General features: G+C 40.4%; 1 protein-coding gene across 2 annotated transcripts in view; it reads left to right on the top strand.

Moving 5' to 3' along the window:
- The window catches only part of NSUN2 (NOP2/Sun RNA methyltransferase 2), a 49,074-nt gene that overhangs the window by 11,410 nt on the left and 22,131 nt on the right, over positions 1-15,533 (top strand). For both annotated transcript variants that reach the window (XM_073332404.1, XM_073332405.1), the window contains exons 8-12: positions 3,141-3,215; positions 5,038-5,168; positions 7,185-7,258; positions 13,220-13,350; positions 14,076-14,172. In XM_073332404.1, coding sequence (XP_073188505.1) covers positions 3,141-3,215; positions 5,038-5,168; positions 7,185-7,258; positions 13,220-13,350; positions 14,076-14,172 — 508 coding nt within the window. The remainder of the gene's footprint in view (positions 1-3,140; positions 3,216-5,037; positions 5,169-7,184; positions 7,259-13,219; positions 13,351-14,075; positions 14,173-15,533) is intronic.

The raw sequence follows: 15,533 nt of genomic DNA on the forward strand, positions 1-15,533 counted from the left end.
AAACCTCTTCACCCCCACCCCCGTTACCCCCAACTGTTTGGAAATTTAGCTTGGAATCTGAAAGTCAGAATTCTTCCTAGTTCATCACCAAGAAAAAAGAAAGTTAAGGGAAACGTAAATGGAATTCAAAGGGATGCAGTCAGGAAAAATACATAAATTATTTTCCCTCTATTGCTATCATCTTTGCCTACTAAAAGGAATTTTTTTAAATAATTCAGCGTAGTTGCCCTTGTTTACTTTTTGCACTTCTTGGATAATGAAAATCAGTAAAGTCATTTTCATTTGTTTATGATCACTAATTTCAGGTTCCTAGTGCTGCAGTGTTTCTTTCAAATACTGCAAGGGTATGTTTTTAAGACTCTGAAAAAATCTGGAAACATTTTTATTTTTTGTAGATTTTCTAAAAGCTTGCTTTTTTAAACAAAATGTAAATTTTTGCACAAACGTAAGTTAATGTGCATTTAAGTATTCTGTTGGTAATGCATGAGCCAGAGTAGAATCTAGATAGTTCTTTCAGAGCTGGGTTGGTACTTGAAGAGTACATTGGATTTAAAAGTAAAAATTAGTTTAATGAGTAATGTGAACAGATATGACTCTGAATACCTTGAGTTAGAAGGTGCCGTTTTCACTGATTTTTTTTTTCTTCAGAGAAGTATTCTTTAATCATCTGTGAGTAGGATCACTCCTGCCTGCTATGTCAGCACCCTCTCCCACTGGAAGATTCCAAATGCTTGGTCAGAGGGAAAGATGAGACTTGTCGTCATTTAGCTACTTTTGTATTATTAAATCAATTGATAGTTAATTGGATTGGAAGCTAAAAACTGAGGGAGAATTCCTATTCTGTGACTGAACAATCTTCTGTATGTATTTTTTGTTAGTTCCATGTTTTTTGGAATTTTATTGTCCCTGTTACACCCCTTTGATCATCTCTTCCCCTTGCTCCCTTCCCCTTTTGTCTTCTTTCCGGTGTCCTCTTAGTTGTTCTGTAGGCACTCAAGCCATTTTTCCTTTAAAGTTATGTTCACGCTCTTATTTTTGCTGCTGATGCACATTGAAGAGTAAGGATTTATTTGTGCTGGTTATGGGTGGTGGGCGGGTAAACTGCTCATCCCACTTAGTGAATGGAGAATGAGACAAATGAGTGGCTTCAAGCCCCACCACATTCAGCACTGTGTGAGAGAGGGGTATAGAAAAAAAGTCTGGCCTGCTGAACAGGCCCTCAGTGCAGTTCTTTAACCAATTAGTGTCAGTGGCTAACTGGCCATAGCTTAGAGCCTTCCTGTGTAGCGCTGACTCTAATTGACTGCTTGGGAAGGAGAAAAGTTGCAGGAGCAGCTTCAATTTAAAGCTCTCCTCATCTAAAAATGAATTTGAAAAAAATCAATCTGTCACTACAAAAGCAGCTTTTTATGTGCCCTTATCCTGTATCATATTTTAATGAACATTCACATTTTTATTATTGTGCATTTTTAAATTAAAAAAAAAAACACTTTTTTTTTTTTTTTAGTCTGGAAAGAAGTCCTTTAGTATGAATAGCCGCATCTTAAAGCTTTTAAAGCAACTTGTGTACTTTGGTTCTATTGTAAAAAGCTGGGGCAGGAGGGGAGGCAGGGTGGTGTAGACCCCATATGTAGTGGCCTAGATGTTTCTATTGAGAGTATCAACAAAAATAACAGATGAGATGTTGTTTCTTATTGTGTGGATTATTGTCCACTGTAACTGGGATGGAGACTACTATTTTCACATCACCATCTGCTGTATGATTTGTTCTCACTTTTGGTTACAAGGAATCTACCATGACTCTTGATAAACTGTTCCAGTGGTGAATTACCCTCACAGTGAAAAATGTGCACCTTATTTCCAGTGCAGTGTTTGACATTACCAGCTTCCTGAACCGTCCAACCAGCCATTTTGTATGAGTAAACCAAGTCACTTTCATATACTTACTTTACTTTCTCTTTAACTTTTAACTTCATTATACATCTTCAAAATGGAATTCTTTTAGTGACGAGAGTACTTGTCGTGAAGAAGCATTTGTCAAGAATTTACTTGAGCCCAGTGATATAGCAATATGAAGTTCCAACTGTTGTAAATTATGTCACATTTTTGTTAAATCTCAATGCATAGTCTGAAATAAGTTAATTTAAGCAAAAATATTAACTAACTCTTTGAAAAGCTCTCATGTTTTATATTAAAATAAGGAGTGAAATCCTAGCATCATTGAAGTCAATGGGAGTTTTTTAATTTATTACTTGGGGCTGGGATTTTATATGTTAGGTCTGTGAAATTAACTTCAGTGGGTGCATTACAAGGTTTTGTTGCCTATTGGACTTTCTTGATTGATTCTCAGCTGGTAAAACTAGTCTGGTGCTGGAAATCCACTCAGAGTAGAGATGGGTTGCATAGTTTCTGAGACTTTGGATCTAAATAGTTGGATTAAGATGGAAGATCTAGTTTGCCCTAACTTAGAGGTAGGAGTCTGAGCGCTGCTCTTGGGTCTGGTAGGTTACAAGGAATGTGTTGAAGTGAGTAACTGGGGTAAGATAACCAGCAGCATATGCATCAAATTAGATAGTAAATTTTTTAGTTCAGGATTGGTATTCCTACATGTGTTCAGTGCCTAGCAAAAATGGGGTTGTAATACTGACTGGGCACTATTGCAATAATAGTGAAGAAAGTACTTGTTTAGTGATGTATTTTTTTTATTTTGCTTTATCATGTTTTGATTATTAACTTTGAAAACTTAATTTGTTTTCAAAGAAATTATTTTTTTGCCTGTAAATAGTTGTTCCACAATTTTCTTATCTTGTGACTGCCTTTAATCCCTAAAGAAATAATTAGAAAAGGGGGAAATCTATGTCTAACTTGATTGCTGTTCCAGTTTTTAGTGGGAATTCCAGGTAATAACTGAGACAGATTATTGTTCCGTTGTCTCACGGTTGGCTAATATTAGAGTCTGAGACAAGATCTGCTCGGGGTTTAGCATGCTCTTAAGATGAATCCCCTGGGGTTAGAATCAAAATGGATTGTCGCCTCATGGGTTAAACCACCATTTTTGTATTTACTTATTTTTCAGCATAGAGTTAAATGTAGATCATAAATCTTTTATTTGTGAATTAACATATAAACTTCTGTTGCAGTGGAGATGGAACCATGAGAAAAAACATAGATGTGTGGAAAAAATGGACAACACAAAATAGCTTACAGCTACATGGGTAAAAGTGCATATTCTAATTCCTGTATATATTTGCAGAAAATGTCATAAGTGTTACAGTTTTACAAATAGAAATTATGAAGTGTTGCCACCTTTCCCTTCCCCAACAAACCGCTAATTTCCTTGTACTTTCTTCTGAGAAGGGGATAATCTTCCGAATGTGGGATCAGTCTACATTAAAGATAGGGTAGCATCACTATTGTTTTTGGTTTTTATGAATACCAAAATAACTGGAGCCCTTCCAAATTCACAGCCATGAAAAACACATAGTGAACTGTGAAATCTGATCTCCCCTGTGATATCTATTATAGGGGAGGGGCAGGGCTGGGGGTGCCCCAGTGGGGGATTCCTACTGTGCACTGGACTCCAGCTGCTAGTCCTGGTGGGGCTAGGCAGGGATGGGACTTCCTCTTCCCCTGCAGGGGCCATTCTGGGGCTGGATCAAATCCCCAGGAACTTCCCCCTGCTGCAGGAAACTCCATGGTTATGCTGGGCTCTGAAGGCAACATTCCTGCCAGCAGCAACACAGAAGTAAGGGTGGCAATCCTGCAACTCCCCACCCCCATCCACACACATGCAATAGCTTTGCAACACCCTACACTCCCCTTTTGGGTCATGACCGCCACATTTACAACGCCATGAAATTTCAGATGTAAACATCTGAAACTGAAATTGACTTTTAAAACTCTTATGACTGAAATTGACCAAAATGAATTGGTAGGGCCCCACAAATAATGCAAAGGCAGGGAATCCATTGGAAGTGAGTTGTTAGCAGTGGGGGGCACAGTAATGGCAGTGAGCCAACTAGTTGGATAGGAGGCGAATGGCAGGAGCTGCAGGGAAGACCGTTTAAGCCTAAAATGGCAGTGTCCACTTTGTATACCAAAAGTCTAATGTAAAATAAAATACAAATATTGTTGAAATCCCTGTATTGTTATCTCTGATAAATATGAATAAAAGATTGGTCCTGACCTTGTTTTACAAATAAACAGCTTGGGTTCTTGGCTATTGTAATGCATCAAACATGGCTGTTAATTTAACACTGTAGTTTGGTGGTAGAGGGTTTATGTGAATTCTGGAATTAAGCATATTTTTGTAAATTTGATTTTTTTTAAAGAAAAATGAGATTTCTAAAATCTTATTTTAAAACCTAAAATTATTTAATTTTACTAACTTCTCAATTTAGATATGGTTTGATATGTAAATATTGTACTAACTTTCTGTTGTACAGATTTATATATGCTGCTTTTCAACACTACAAATTATTGCAATCCATAGAAATTTTTTTATAAGGTTTTTGGGAAATAGCTTAATTGACTAAGTTCTTTAAAATTTAACAGTGTTTTGTATACCTAAGAAAGTGTATTTGAAACAGTAGTATTCTAGTAGTTGAAATAAATTAGTTGACGGGGTTTATTTTAGGGGCAGGGTTGTATTGTGGATGCACATCCCCATCCAGGATATTGTATTGCGTGATATGTGTCTTTCTGGTACAACACTAACTGTTGTGCTGGCCGTGCTTCTCATTCTGTTGATTTTAATGCTAGAATTCCTGGTCCAGAGAGGGATAGTGGCCAAGATAGGTTGCCTGCATTCAGATACTATGGTAATGGACACATTCAATAGAGGCGTGAGGAAATTAAGCTCTGTGTTTAAATGTTGTGTGTCCTGTTTTAATGCCTAATTTAATATAGCTAGAATGTCTGTAATGAAGTTTTCCCTGAGGTTTCAAGTAAGCGTCACCTGTAACAGGGTGCTTTGTACAAGGGATAATGGGAGTCTTGCTGGTCCCTGAATCGTTTAGACAAACGCTTTTCTTTTAGATTGCAGTTAAGGATTGCAACCCGTGGTGTAGAACAACTGGCGGAAGGAGGTAGGATGGTCTATTCTACATGTTCTTTGAATCCTGTTGAAAATGAAGCTGTGATTGCATCCCTGCTGGAAAAAAGTGAAGGTGAGAAAATGAGTTATCTTGGCTGAATATTTACTGAACAATACATTAAAATCTTACTGATTCACAGTAACGGGAGATATGCAGATTAGAATGCCGGGGATGAGTGCAGTATAGATGAGAAACTCCCAGTGTGTGAATGGGAGGGAAGCTGCCTAATTTTCTCCTCTTACATCAACAGTTGTAATAAAAGTTCTCTAGACCAAATAAGGTCTCCTGCAACATCCTATCAGCACCAATAGCGTAGCTGGGGGCGCCCCGCTCCCCCACCGAGCAGAAGTGGCGCCGTTTTAATTCTTTGGCGCCTTTTAAATTTTTACTCACCCGGCGGCACTCTGGGTTTTCAGTAGCACTTCGGCGTCGGGTCCTTCACTCGCTTTGGTCTTCGGCGGTATTGTGGTGGCAGGGAGGTCCTTCAGCGCCAAAGACTGGAGCGAGTGAAGGACCCGACGCCGAAGGGCTGCTGAAGACCCGGAGCGCCGCCGGGTAAGTACTAGTGGGTGGCGCCTTTTTTTTAATCTCCGCTCCCCCTGTTTTTTCCACCTGGCTACGCCACTGATCAGCACTGGTAGATTTTATAGCTGTAACTGTTGGATCTTAAACAGTTCTGTAAATGATGTACCAAAGACTCATTTAGACTCAGCTGTGTTGCCTTGGTAGCATCAACAGGAGTAAAAAGTAGTTAAACCTTTATTTTTGTCACTGTAGCAAGCACATATGGAGCACAACTGTTAAGTAAGAATGTGCCATTTTATGGGAGGAGGATCAGATGCAGCAGTATTTGGTAGTAAGTAGCCTAGGCCTGTTTGAGGGATGTTACCAAATATCAGGGAATGACACTAGCTCATGGGCAACTGTGTTCTAGTGCCTTCCGCCTGGGGACTGAGAGTTATGAGGCCTGGGTTCTGTTCTTGAGTCTGCTGACATCCTTTGTGTCCTTGACTAAATCACTTAACATCTTTGGTTTTTATCCCACATCAGTTTCATGCCATCTGTAAGGTATTTCTAGACTTTCACATGAAGATTTTTATAAGCTATATTATTATCCACACTAGACCCACCCCAAGCAAACATTTCTTTTCTGACTGAATCAGCAAACTGCATACTTACAAATTATTTCCAGTGGTTTTGAATGTCTGTCTTTACTGAAGCTCAAATCAAGGAGTTTTACTGTACATGGAGTCCTTCTAATATTTGTGACTAACTTCCAATTGAGACAGCTTTGAAAAATGACATCCCAGGCCAATTTGGTGGGTTTACAATTATGTTTTTCTATTTTAAGATTTTCACCTTTTTATTATTGGGTGGAATACCTGTGCAAATAAAAGACGTGACCGCTTGGTTGACAAAGGGGAGTGAATTGACAAAATACTATAAAATGCATAAAGCAAGTAAACTGAAAATCAGTAAAGAAAAAGACCTTTCTCTGTTCTTTCATTTATAGCAATCCTGAGTTACAGACATTTATTAATAATAAAAAAAAAACCAGTAGTGTGTGGCTTTTTTTTTTTAATGGGTGATGATTCAAGTACACTTAAAAGAATCATAGAAAATGTAATTTTGTTCATGTTCAGAGCATCTTGAAGCATTTTACCAAGTAATGAGTTAAATACTAGAAATAGTGTTTTGCTGAGGGACTGTTAGATTGAAAGTCTGATGCCTCATAACCTATCAGGGTTGGAAATGGGCATTTTATCGAATTATAAAGTCATTTTCGACAGCCAGTGTTGTGTAGCATTGTCTTTTTATCCTTTACTTTTATCTGTTGTCAAACTTCTTTAAAATTCTTATTGGATTTTTAAAAATCTGTTCATAATGATGTGTAATTTCGTATCTTCTTTGTTACCTTGAAGTACAAAATGTATTTCAAAATAAATCTCTCTATCTTACCCAACATGGTGTATAATTTTATAGAAAATCATGTTTTGAAAGGTTACATAGAAGTACACCTCTAAACAATTTCCCTGAAGTTTATGTTTTCAAAAATACTTATTTGCTTTTGCGTATTTGGCTTTCTAGGTGCCTTAGAACTTGCTGATGTCTTTTCTGAGTTGCCAGGCTTGAAGTGGATGCGAGGGATTACACAATGGAAGGTACTCAGAAGATATTTCTGTAAAGATATATACCATAGTCCCAGTCTTGATGCATGCTTTGTTATCTGCACAATTTAGGGCTCTCAGCCCCCACCCTCTCTTTTTGGGTACTTAGGAAGTAAGGGACACAACTTTAGCCCTCCAAGTGTAAAGGTGGGCTCCGGGCTCTACTCCTCCTTGGACTCAGGTCTAACACCCATCCCCAGTGGACTCAGGGCTCTGCAGGGCCTTTTAGCAGGGAAAGAGTCTTACACAGTAATATCCTTAATTTCTATTTGTTAACAATTACCAAAACAGAATAAACACACTAAGCATTACAGTGCTCACCACACCCAATAAGGCAGATGAACTTTTCTCGATTGCCAGTCAAGATTAGATCGTCCGGGGCTCTAAGGGGCTCTAGTTTCTGCATGGTGTGGTCAGCAGATTGTTGAGGTCTGACAGCTCTGAACTTGGGCTGTGTCCTAGAGTTAGGTTCCAAAGAACTTCCCTTTGGACCCCAGTGTATATAGTTAAAACTACCTAGCTATACCTTAACCAATAATTTTAAACTAAAGTACTACAAAACAGTGTTTTTCACCAATCCTAGCCCATAATGAAACAATTCTTTAACCAATCCTAGCACATTACAAAATAATTCTTGAACCAATTAGACCCCACCACCTTAGTTCATTTAAAACTTGTGAATTTAGTTATTCAACAGACAGAAACAATTAAAGAATCGGACAGAGACCAAACAGATAAACAGTAGAGAAGTAGGGACCATAAAGGACAAACAATAGAGAAGTATAGATTTCACAATCACAGCTGTTGATAAGTGGTTCCTTGCCAAACAGAATATCAAACAAAGTTTTCTTTGAACATCTTATACTCTGTTTCTTTATCTGGAGATGGTGAGTACTATTAGGACAGGAGTGCCTGCCTAACAGCCCGGTATTACATTGTTTTGATGCAATTTAGATGGAACGGGAGAATGTGACTCTGAGTCTTAGCTCATATCTGCTGTTTCTCACTCTTGCTGCTGCTTTTACTGCAGAAAAAGGCCTCAGACCTTACAGCTTTGGGTAACTCAAAGAGCTCTAAAATTGAGGTATTAGCCTAAGCTAATAAAACTGGAAGAAGTTAAATGATATCAATAAATATGACACCAAGGTTTTTAATCCTCCCCAGCTAGAGTACACTCTACACATTTTTGAGGCTCCACTAATACAGTCTCCCGGGGGAGAAAAAATCGCTGTCATGTTTCTTAATTTACTTCACCATTTCAGGCAATTCTATCTCCCATTTTGTTGATAATGCTGTCAGATCCACTTTAAATTGTCTCTTACCTTTAGGCATGAAAAGTTATAATCTGTCAAAAGAGGAAGCCACCTGGCTTCTTTCCCATCCCTTTTTATCCAGCCAGTTATCTATCCCTGAGGTTCTGTAGCTGAGCTGGATGCTTGGGAAAAAGGGTCAAGAAGTGGACAGGTCCTTCAGACTTATTGAAATACAGGGAGTCCTCGATTTTCGACTTATGATGTTTCTGAATTGACACCCTGATTCGACTTCAAATTTACGACGCTCAGTCCTGCAATGGAGTGGATTGCGGTTTCGATGTTTCGACTTACAACGCAATCTTCAGGAACCAATTGTATCATAAGTCCGAGGATTGCCTGTATTCTTTCAGCAGAAACCGACCTTAGAAGGTTGCTTTAAGTTTCCTACTCCTTCTGACACTGAAGGCTGAACCTTAAAATGTGTACCCATGTTGTAAATGCAAAATGTGTAATGGCATATGCAATTTGGAATCTTGTGTTTTGCATTTACAATTTAATTTACACTTTTCGAAGCTTCACCATGAAATAGAATCTGTCTGCAGAGTCATTAGCAAAATAGACCTGCCTGCAAGTAGAGGTGAAGCTAAAAGAAAGGAAAACAGAGGTAACTTAGGATGCCAAACTTATAAAACAAATCTTGCTTCAGAGGATCCTGGCAGATTAAATGTATTTACAGATAGAATGGTGGTTGGGGAGCGTGATTCCAGTTGTTTTAGGCTGCATCTCCAGCTTGACCATAAATGGAAAGGGGTTCAAGTAGCATCCATAGTTGTACGCAAATAGCAAAGCACAAAGTGAAAAGATTTTGCTTTCCCTTGACTGGGATTCATACTTTACTTTTTAAATAAGCAAAAAGATAGGGTTTACACACACACTGCTGCAGTCAGACACAAAATATCCAGAAAGAATGTTAACTGATGTACTGCATTTCTGTGAATGTTTATGCTAAAAGTTGATCTCGGGATAGAAATCTTCTCCATAACATTAAGATGTATATTCAAAATAATGCATAAATACTATGTAGAGAAATACTGGCAGATTTACTTGTCCTGAACCTATGTCATCTACTTGAGAATGTACATTAAGCCTTATTTTAGTGCATTTGTGGATGTGAAAACAGCAGTAAAGATTAAGTGCAAGACTCATTTTAAATTCCTGGTTTTCACTGCACATAATTTTCTCAAATAAATCTTTACCACTGAAACTTTTAATGCTCAGGTCTGTCCAAAGGTTTAACTAGCTTCCTTTAAAACTACAGTCTTTATGGCAGCTTTTAAGTTAGCTGATCATTATGTAGGGGGAGGAAAACATATCTTATTCAAAAATGCCCATTACAATTCCAACACACCAATATGGATGGAACTCTCTCAGGTCAAAATTGTGAGGTTCAGCAGAGGTCACCTTATGCTTTTTCTGCTGAGGTGTGTAGGCTTTCCTTGGTATTTCCATGGCTGTTTCCTTTCTGACTGTATGTCAGAACATCCTGCTGAAGGAGACCTGATAATGTCCATGGGATGTGTACCAGAGAATGAGAAACTGTTGTGATGTATGTTTTCATAGATTTTAAGGGTAGAATGGACCAATAGATCAATCCAGTCTGACTACCTGTATAACACTTACCATAGAATTTCACCAAATTACCCCAGCATTGAGTCCAGTAATTTGTATAAAGTACATCTTCAAGAAAAGCAGGTTTTGAACAAGGCTAATTAAAAAATGGCTGAATTTTAGAAGTTGAAACTTCATGTGCTAGTCTTGACAATTCGTAAAATATTAGTGACTGAAATTTAGTACAAAACCCCTTCATTATCGAATTGTATGTGATGACAGAGTAACATAAAACTGTAAATATTGTGTGAGCAGTTGTGGTTTCATGCTGTTGTTTCATTGGAGTTCCACAACTATGTAGTTTTGATATTATCCAAATGTGAGAGTATGCAGTTAATTCAGCAGAATAGAGCTACTCCTTTTTTGTCTTAAATAGGATGACCCGATGTCCCGATTTTATAGGGACAGTCCTGATTTTTGGTTCTTTTTTTTTATATAGGCTCCTATTGCCCCCCATCCCCTGTCCTGATTTTTCACACTTGTTGTCTGGTCACCCTTCTTAAACATATATTAATGTGATAAGAAAGATTAAATTAATCGTACAAGTCAGGAAAATGTTACCATTCTTACAGAAATGTTGACTTGATATCCTTGTCCATTTGTAATGATTGTTTTTTCTTGGTAAATGTATCCCATACAAATATACTCAGACTAATATTGCCAAGTTAAGGTTCCTACAGGAATTTTGAATTTCCCGCCTTTTTTGGTGTGGTTAGTTTTTCAACCTGCATTATTTCTTTATGTTCCATCTATATTAACAAGTAAATTAACCTCAAACTTTATTCCTAAATGGACAACTGGCACTAGTAATCTTGATACAGCAGATTTTAGTTGTTACACAGGGTTGCCAACTTTCTAATTCCAGAAAACCGAACACCACTGCCCCGCCTCTGCTCACTCCATTCCCCCCTCCCTCTGTCACTTGATCTTCCCCACCCTCTCTTGCTCATTTTCACTGCAAGGCCAAACAGGCATATTTATTGTTTTGACCCATGTATTCAGGGTTTATTTGTTACATGACGCTAGAGCTGGCAGCCAAATAGTCATAAAGGGTAATTTTTTAAAAAAACGAAATTTCACAAAGGTTTTCATGATTCTTTCCCTCCCCTCTTTCCATTTTTCGTAACTAGCTCTGTTTTTTGTTCACTAAAGTTATTTTAATTTTATGTATGGAATTAGGACCACACATTATCACAGCTACAATGGGTCCATTAAAGACCCACTCCTGAAGCCCAAATACAACCACAGAAATGCACACCTGTCCAGATACCTATATAAATAAATCTGTAGAAACTGATACCCACATCTACATGCAGATACACACTTGTGTTCATGTGTACACATCTAGCATGCACTAACACATATACTTCCACATTATTTAATATTACAATTGTTTAGTGCCTAGAGACCCCAACTAAGATCAGGGCTCCAGGGTGGTAGGTGCTGGACATACACATAAAAAGAGAGAATCTGCAACAAAGAGTTCATAAAGTAACTAGACAAAGGTGGGGAGAAACATATGATACATTGGCTCTTCTGCAATTACTAGTCAACAACAACTAGTCAACAACAGGGATTGGTCCTGCTTTGATTAGGGGGTTGGACTAGATGACCTCCTGAGGTCCCTTCCAACTCTGATATTCTATGATTCTGTGATTAACTTTTTTTAAGAAATAATACTTCTTTTTTTTTTTTTTTAAGAGTTCCCTTCTCTTTTAAAAACTTGGTATGAAATGAATACACATTTTATGTCATCAATTTTTTTTGCACAAGACAGCAAAAGGAATAAAAGTCAGAGTTAGGCTGCAAATTTTATTCACACAGGTATATACACATGTGGCAATACACACAGCCCCCTATACAAAGACTCACAGTCTCTTACACACATACAGTGCATGTGTATTAATAAGACACACACTTGCCTACACAGAGACACTTTTCCATACACTTTTCCAGGGGCTACCTAAATCACCCAACCGGGAAGAGAGGAAGGTGGGCTGGAGGGGAAAAGATGGGGGTGGGGTGTGGGTGGAGGAGAGAGGATGGGGAGGGAAAGAGGCTAAGGATGAGAGCAGGGTAGGAGTAAGAGGGGGCAGTAAAGGAGAGAGGAGATGTGTTGGGGGTATGTGGGGTGGATGGCAATGCAGGGGGAGGCAGAAGGTTATGGGTGCATGAGGAGGTGGGGGGCACAGGGGTGTATAGGGACATAATGGGAGTGGAGCAGTGTATGGACGTGAATGGGATACAGGGCTGTGGGGGGTGAAGGACATGGAGGTGGAGAGGATGGGTGGGAGAGCGCTGTATGGGATACAGGGCTGGGATGGGTAGGTGTGCGGGGGCAGGACAAGATGGGATGGGGAGGGATGCTGTGAGGGAGGCGGAGGTTGGGATGCAATGACGGGGTGATGGGGGTGCAGGGGAGTTGAGACAGGGAAGGATGCAGTGGTGGGGAATGGGGGTGCAGGGGGGTTAGAATGGGGAGGGATGCAGCCGCATTCCCAGCACTCAGACAGGGATACACATACTCCTGGGTGCTGGCAATGGGCAGACAGAGAGACTCATTGCGGTTCGCCACAGGCCCCGCACTGCAGCTCAAGCCCAGCCACACAAGGCGTCCGAGGAGAAGAGGGCCAGGCAGCAGCGGGAGAGGTGCATGCCACGCAATCCCTCAACAGCTGCATGCTGAGCGCTCACGAATTGCGCTTGCGCTAGCTCCTCCCCTGCCATGACCCAGCCAATAGGAGCTGCGGGCAGGGAAGCACGTGGACCTAAGGCTAGGAGCTGGACATGCTGGCTGCTTCCCAACCCAGGCGCCGCACAGCGCGGAGGCAAGCAGGGAGTCTGCCAGCCCCGCTATGCCGCGTGGCGGCACCACCAACCGAACAGTCAGTGGCCCGGTCAATGGTGCTGACTGGAGCCACCAGGATCCCTTTTTGACCAGGTGTTCCGGTCCAAAACCGGACACCTGGTCACTGTATTGTTACGTGATGCAAAATTGCAGGCTGAAATGACATTGTCCCATTTTCCCATGCAGGTAATGCTAAAAGATGGACAGTGGTTTGAAGCCTGGAAGGACGTGCCTTCTAACAGGCAGACCCAAATTCGGCCCACCATGTTCCCAATAAAAGATGAAGAAAAACTAAAAGCAATGAACCTGGAGCGTTGGTACGTTTTCCCAAAATGATTTAAAGTGGTACGGAATTTTGAGGTTTAGCTTTTATGGTGGTGGGAAGACACTTTGCAGTAACTGGCAGTTAAATTTTAGGAATGAACTGTGAGCTAACGCTAAACTTTTTAGTGTCTAGGATGGGGTTCATTATAAGCATTGGTAACTGGATACTATGATTAGAACCCTAAAAATACATATGGCAGTGAGAAGTAATTATAGGTTGATTTCAAGGAAGATTGTACTACTTGATGACAACATAAGGACAAATTCTGGCTTCATTTACAGTCTGGCAGAATTACTACAAGTGTGTAAATGGCATGAAAAGTGCTATGTAACAGCTAGGTGGTATTGTTAGATCTCTTGATTAAAATAGTAGTGCAGTTAAACAACCAGTTGTGTGCAAATTGGAAAGACTTTCGCAGTGAATAATCGTAAAAAAAAAAAAAATCAAACATTTAAAATTCTCATTTTATCAATGCTAAAGTTTAGTCAAATATAAAACTAAGGCTATTTTACAACTGATGCAATTCACTATAGGAAGCTAGAATATTTCATTTAGACTCTGTTTCTAACTTGATGATTTCATCTTCCTAATTTTAACAGATACATAATTTTCACTAAAATAAATGTGAGCATGTTTCTTTCATAAAATATTTCATAAAGTATTTCATAAAATCCCAATTGCTGGTATTGACCATGAAGTTCTTTTTTCCCTCTCCAGCATTAGAATATTGCCACATCACCAGAACACTGGAGGTTTCTTTGTGGCTGTATTAATAAAAAAATCTCCAATGCCATGGAATAAACGCCAATCTAAGGTAATGTTCCTTTTTAAAGAGCAGTGATGACAGCATATATTGTGTTTTGGAAGCTTTCATAAACTATTTAGAGTATTATTGGGAAAACCACAGTTCGCAAAAGTAGTTGTCTTTAAAAATCCATGAAGTATTTTTTAAACAGTGCAAAAGTTTGATTTTTTTATTTTATGGAAACGTAAAGTATGGATTTATATAAAATATTAACCTTTTCTAGTTGTATATTAAACTCATGTGGTGGCTCTTCCAGTGTGAAACTTATTTGCAAAAACATTCCATGAAAACTCCAGAACTTGATTCAATGCTAGAATGACTTTTCCAAGTATTTATAAATACTTTTCATACTGATAAACACTCTGCTTTACAGGATTATTGTAATGTTTATGTCTGAATTTCTTTTGTCTACTATTGTTAGAAGTAATACCTAAGACTGCAATAACTGAAAGAAATTAAAATTATTTTTCTCTGTTTTGTCAGTTTATTTTGTGTAGTCAGTCAGCTAGCTTGTCAGTTCTCTTTTGTTTGTGTGGGCCTTTCACACAGCAAGAAGGTAAAGGAAAACATTTAGAGGTGGTCAAACTACAGCCTGTGGGCCACATCTGGCCCGTGGGACCCTGCTACCCGGCCCCTGAGCTCCTGGCCCAGGAGGCTCGTCCCCAGCCCCTCCCCCGCTGTTCCTCCTCCGCCGCAGCCTCAGCTCACTGCACTGCTGGCGCAGTGCTCTGGGCAGTGGGCTCCTGGGACAGCGCAGCTGCAGAGCCTGGCCTGACATGGTGCTCTGAGCTGCGCGGTGGCATGGCTGGCTCCAGCTGCGCGGCTGGGCTGTAACACCGCCAGCCACCGGTGCTCCAGGGAGCCGGGGGGGTTGGATAGAGAGCAGGGGAGTTCGGAGGGGTGGTCGGGGGCGGGAGTGTGGATAGGCGTGGGGCAGTCAGAGGGTGGGGAACAGGGGGGTTGAATGGGGGCAGGGGTCCCGGGGGGGGCAGTCAGGAATGAGAGGAGGGGTTGGGTGGGGTGGCAGGGGGCAGTCAGGAGCGGGGACTCTGGGGATGGTCAGGGAGTGGTGGATGGGGCAGGAGTCCCAGGGGGGCCATCAGGGAACAGGGCAGGTTGCATGGGGTAGGAGTCCTGGGGGGGCCATCAGGGGCAAGAAGCAGCTGGGGGGGTAGATCGGGGTTGGAGGCTGTGCCACACTTGGCTGTTTTGGGGGGAGACAGCCTCCCTTAACTGGCACTCCGTACAATTTTGGAAATCCGATGTGACCCTCAGGCCAAAAAGTTTGCCTGCCCCTGATTTAGAAGAAGGTTTTCAAAAGCACTTAAGGCAGGGATTCTCAAACTGGGGGTCAGGACCCCTCAGGGGGT

This window comes from Lepidochelys kempii, chromosome 2 (genome assembly GCF_965140285.1).
Source record: "Lepidochelys kempii isolate rLepKem1 chromosome 2, rLepKem1.hap1, whole genome shotgun sequence".
NCBI classification, from domain to species: Eukaryota; Metazoa; Chordata; order Testudines; family Cheloniidae; genus Lepidochelys; species Lepidochelys kempii.